Source organism: Neofelis nebulosa, chromosome 13 (assembly GCF_028018385.1).
Source record: "Neofelis nebulosa isolate mNeoNeb1 chromosome 13, mNeoNeb1.pri, whole genome shotgun sequence".
NCBI lineage: Eukaryota > Metazoa > Chordata > Mammalia > Carnivora > Felidae > Neofelis > Neofelis nebulosa.
Genome location: NC_080794.1, coordinates 40271630 through 40276328, shown reverse-complemented (window position 1 = coordinate 40276328; position 4699 = coordinate 40271630). Strand labels below are relative to the sequence as shown.

The 4699-nt window shown below is 58.7% G+C and overlaps 1 protein-coding gene across 1 annotated transcript; it reads left to right on the top strand.

The window, feature by feature from the left end:
* Positions 1-412: 412 nt before the first annotated feature.
* On the top strand, positions 413-4485 carry ZNF503 (zinc finger protein 503). The gene is made up of 2 exons (XM_058696763.1): positions 413-1094; positions 1900-4485. Exons 1-2 carry the CDS (start codon positions 768-770, stop codon positions 3532-3534), a joined length of 1962 nt encoding a protein of 653 aa, XP_058552746.1. The 5' UTR covers positions 413-767; the 3' UTR covers positions 3535-4485.
* The last annotated feature ends 214 nt before the right edge of the window (positions 4486-4699 follow it).

The following is a 4699-nucleotide window of genomic DNA, read 5'->3' as shown; positions in this document are numbered from 1 at the left end:
CGCCCCTGGAGTTGACAGTCCAGCTGTTGTCCAGACTCCCGCCGTTGCTCCTTCTGGACACCCCCCTCAATCTTTTCCTCTTACGCACCCTCCTGCAAAAAAAGGTTTCAGTTTATTTTCGAGCCAGGAAAAGGAAGGACGACGAGGTAGAAAAAAGAGGGAGGCGGCAGATAGCAAACGCAGAATAAATGTCCAGGTCGTCCTCGGAGCGAAATCGAGGGAGGGGACACGCGGGAGGGGGGCGGTGAAGAAGGAGCTGCCCATTAAAACCAGCGCTGAGAGTCCTGGCGGCGGCGGCGGCGGCGGCGCGGGACGCGTCACATCCCCTTGACCCTCCAATCACCTCGGGCTCCCATTTGATTGGAAGGCGGCAAAGGCTTTAATCTCCCCCTTGGTGCAGCTGCTTTTGAAGTGAGTTTCCTCGCCAGAGCCCCGGCTGGACAGGCAACGGCTCACATCGCCAAGCGCAGCGTCAGCGCTGGGTCGCGAGTGCGCAGCGCAGGGGCACAGTCAGAGGCGGACACGGCGAGCCACCCGGCACTCCCACAGTCCGGCCGGCTCCTCCCGCTCGGCCACGGCACTGCTGCGGGCCACCCAGGATTATTCGCTTCTGGCTCCAGGCGCCGAGAAGGCGCGCTGGGTGCCCGTGGCCGCCGCGCCAGCTCCTCCTCCTACTGTTTCTGCTCCCCGGGCGAGCGCGCAGCCCGGAGCCCGCCCCGCGCCTCCCGGAGCCCTCCCCCCGCTGCTCCCATGCGTGCGGGTGGGTCATGAGCACAGCGCCCTCGCTTTCTGCCCTAAGAAGCAGTAAGCACAGCGGCGGCGGCGGCGGCGGCGGCGGCAGCGGCGGCGGCGGCAGCAGTGCGGACCCTGCCTGGACCAGCGCGCTCTCTGGAAATAGCTCTGGCCCCGGCCAAGGCTCGTCCCTGGCCGGCAGCACCAAGCCTTTTGTGCACGCTGTGCCCCCCTCTGACCCTCTCCGCCAGGCTAACCGCCTGCCCATCAAGGTGCTGAAGATGCTGACGGCACGGACTGGCCACATTTTGCACCCCGAGTACCTGCAGCCTCTGCCTTCCACTCCCGTCAGCCCCATCGAGGTAAGGACCCTCTCCCCGGATCGCGCTGGGACCACCACCCTGGCTGCCGCTTCACAGGATTTCTTTCTCTCGGGATCTGGAGGTGGGAATGGGGGGGGGGGGGTGTCAGAGTGATTCAGTTCCGGGATGGGGGAGAGCCCATAGTGCTCCCGCACCTTAAAACTAGGGCGGAAAGGGGGGCAAGAGGTAGAATGGGATGGGAATGCTAGGGGACAAAGCAGCTAAAACTTATTTCTCCTTTTGGCATTAAAGCTTCCACACTGACTCCGTCCCCTTCACTTTCGGCCCGGAAGAGGGGCGGAAGTCCGAAATGCGGTCCAAAGTCGCAGTCTTAAGGGTCCCCAGAAACTGATATTTGTATACAGCCTCTAAGGCACCAACGGCCTGAGCCCTTACTCTGAAGAAATAGGTGTGTGTGTGTGTGTGTGTGTGTGTGTGTGTGTGTGTGTGTGTATGGGGGAGGAGGTATAGTTTTGGGTCCAGGAGTCAGAAACCAAAACATTTCTGAGTATTTTTAAAAATACAGTTGGCGCTTATAGAGGGAAGAATATATCCTGATTTGGCGGGGAGGAGGGAGCTGCTGCCTTCCTCAGGGGCGAGTGTGTGTGTGTGTGTGTGTGTGTGTGTGTGTGTGTGTCTGTCTCTTGGGGGGTGTGGGGGGTGCTGCCTAGGATTGCGCCTGGAGCTGGGAGGATCGTAACTGGCGGTTTGCGGAAGGGCGTTTGAACCCTAGAAGCCAGGATTCTAAAGGGTTTCCCCTTCTTTCTCTTTGTGCCACTCCCCAACCTCACGTCTGACCCCGCAGCTTGATGCCAAGAAGAGCCCGCTGGCGCTGTTGGCGCAAACATGCTCGCAGATCGGGAAGCCCGACCCCTCGCCCTCTTCCAAACTCTCCTCTGTCGCTTCCAACGGGGGCGGCGCGGGCGGTGCCGGCAACGGCACCGGGGGCGACAAGGACGCAAAGTCGGGCCCCCTCAAGCTGAGCGACATCGGCGTGGAGGACAAGTCGAGTTTCAAGCCGTACTCCAAACCCGGCTCGGATAAGAAGGAGCCGGGAGGCGGCGGCGGCGGAGGCGGTGGTGGCGGGGGCGGCGGCGGGGGGGTTTCAGCAGAAAAGTCTGGATTCCGGGTACCGAGCGCCACCTGCCAGCCATTCACACCCAGGACAGGCAGCCCAAGCTCCAGCGCCTCGGCCTGCTCGCCAGGAGGCATGCTGCCTTCGGCCGGGGGCGGCCCAGAGGGCAAGGACGACAAGAAGGACCCCGACGCGGGCGGCGGCGGCGGCTCCAGCAAGGGTTCCGGGGGCGCCTCCGCCGAAGGGGGACCCACTGGGTTGGCGCACGGCCGGATTAGCTGCGGCGGAGGGATTAATGTGGACGTAAACCAGCACCCAGATGGGGGCCCCGGGGGCAAGGCGCTAGGCTCAGACTGCGGCGGTTCATCGGGCTCCAGCTCCGGCTCGGGCCCCAGCGCGCCCACCTCCTCCTCAGTGCTGGGCTCTGGGCTGGTGGCTCCGGTATCACCCTACAAGCCGGGCCAGACAGTGTTCCCTCTGCCTCCCGCGGGCATGACCTATCCAGGCAGCCTGGCTGGGGCCTACGCTGGCTACCCGCCCCAATTCCTGCCACATGGCGTGGCTCTTGACCCCACCAAGCCGGGCAGCCTGGTGGGGGCGCAGCTGGCGGCGGCTGCGGCGGGCTCTCTGGGCTGCAGTAAGCCGGCGGGCTCCAGCCCCTTGGCCGGGGCGTCGCCGCCATCCGTGATGACAGCCAGTTTGTGCCGGGACCCGTACTGCCTCAGCTACCATTGCGCCAGCCACCTAGCAGGGGCGGCGGCAGCCAGCGCTTCGTGCGCTCACGATCCGGCCGCGGCGGCCGCGGCGCTCAAGTCCGGATACCCGCTGGTGTACCCCACGCACCCGCTGCACGGCGTGCACTCTTCGCTAACAGCTGCCGCCGCTGCCGGCGCCACACCGCCCTCCCTGGCAGGCCACCCCCTCTACCCCTACGGCTTCATGCTCCCTAACGACCCGCTCCCCCACATCTGCAACTGGGTGTCGGCCAACGGGCCCTGCGACAAGCGCTTCGCCACGTCCGAAGAGCTGCTGAGCCACTTGCGGACCCATACGGCCTTCCCCGGGACAGACAAACTGCTGTCGGGCTACCCCAGTTCATCGTCTTTGGCCAGCGCCGCAGCGGCCGCCATGGCTTGCCACATGCACATCCCCACATCGGGCGCTCCGGGCAGTCCCGGGACGCTGGCGCTGCGCAGCCCCCACCACGCGCTGGGACTCAGCAGCCGCTACCACCCTTACTCCAAGAGCCCGCTACCCACACCCGGCGCTCCTGTGCCGGTGCCCGCCGCCACGGGACCGTACTACTCCCCCTATGCCCTCTACGGACAGAGACTGACCACCGCCTCGGCACTGGGGTATCAGTGAGGGCGGTGGGGAGGGTTAGCAAGGGAGAGAAAGGAGCTGGGGGGGGGGGAGGGAGGAGCCGAGGGAGGGGCGGGAACAGGGCAGAGGCTACTGTCACCCGCGCGTGGGGATGACCCGGGCCAGGAAAGGAAAATATATATATGCCGTATCTATCTACCCAAAACAGCGACCGAGACCCGGTGGGAAACTCCCCTTTCCTCCACCTCTCATTTCCCCACCCACGCAAACTTTATAAAAGTTGAAAAAATATCATTTGACTTTTTATAGAAAAAGAAGGAAAAATTAATTGAGAAGGTGTTCATCTGAGGACTGCATCGGTGGACACTGGTATTTATTTATGTTAGCTCCAAGCGGACCCGTGGTTCAAAAGTGCATTATTTAGTTTGATCTCCGTAGGTAAAAAGGAGGAGGGGTAAAAAAAAAAAAAATTAAATCTTGAGGGTAAAAATGTGAAAAACAAACCCTCCCATCCCTTGTAGAGTATAAATAAATACAAAACCGCCACAGAACTAGAGGTCTTCTCTTTAATGTTACTTTAAAATTGCTATTATTGTATTGTACGTTCTTATTTAATGTCTGATTGAAACACAAATTTACATGCATGTTTGTTACAAAAAATGAAAAAAACAAAACAAAACAAGTCACAATTTGTCAGCTCTGATTTCAAATTGCAATTATTTTTAAGGTGTATACCATCGAAAGAGAATGGGTATTTTTTTGTATGTATTCTGGAAGAAAACAAAAAAAAAAAGGAAAAACAATTCTATTCCAAAACCTCATTTGCCTTATTTTGTTCTTTAAAAGGAACACAACTATTTTTAATTTTTAAGTCCACCCGCTGAGAAGGGGACAAATAAGGTTTACGTCATGTACTAAAATAATAGACAATGTATCGCTTTAAAGATTAAAATTCCGTATATTTGATGTATTAAAAGGTTTTACTTCTTCTTATCTTTTTTTTATTTTTTATTTATTTATTTTTTTGGTGAAAGAGAAAGGAAGAGCATGGCAGTTTCGGCCGCAGCGGGTTCCCTGGGCCTCGCGGCTGCTCCTACTTCCCAGGACCGTGGCTGCATTTCCTATTGTTTTTGCGGTGATTTTCAGGAAGAGGCAAAGGGCTGGCCAGTCGTGGGGTTTGCCTTGGGGAAAATATTTTTAAACAGGG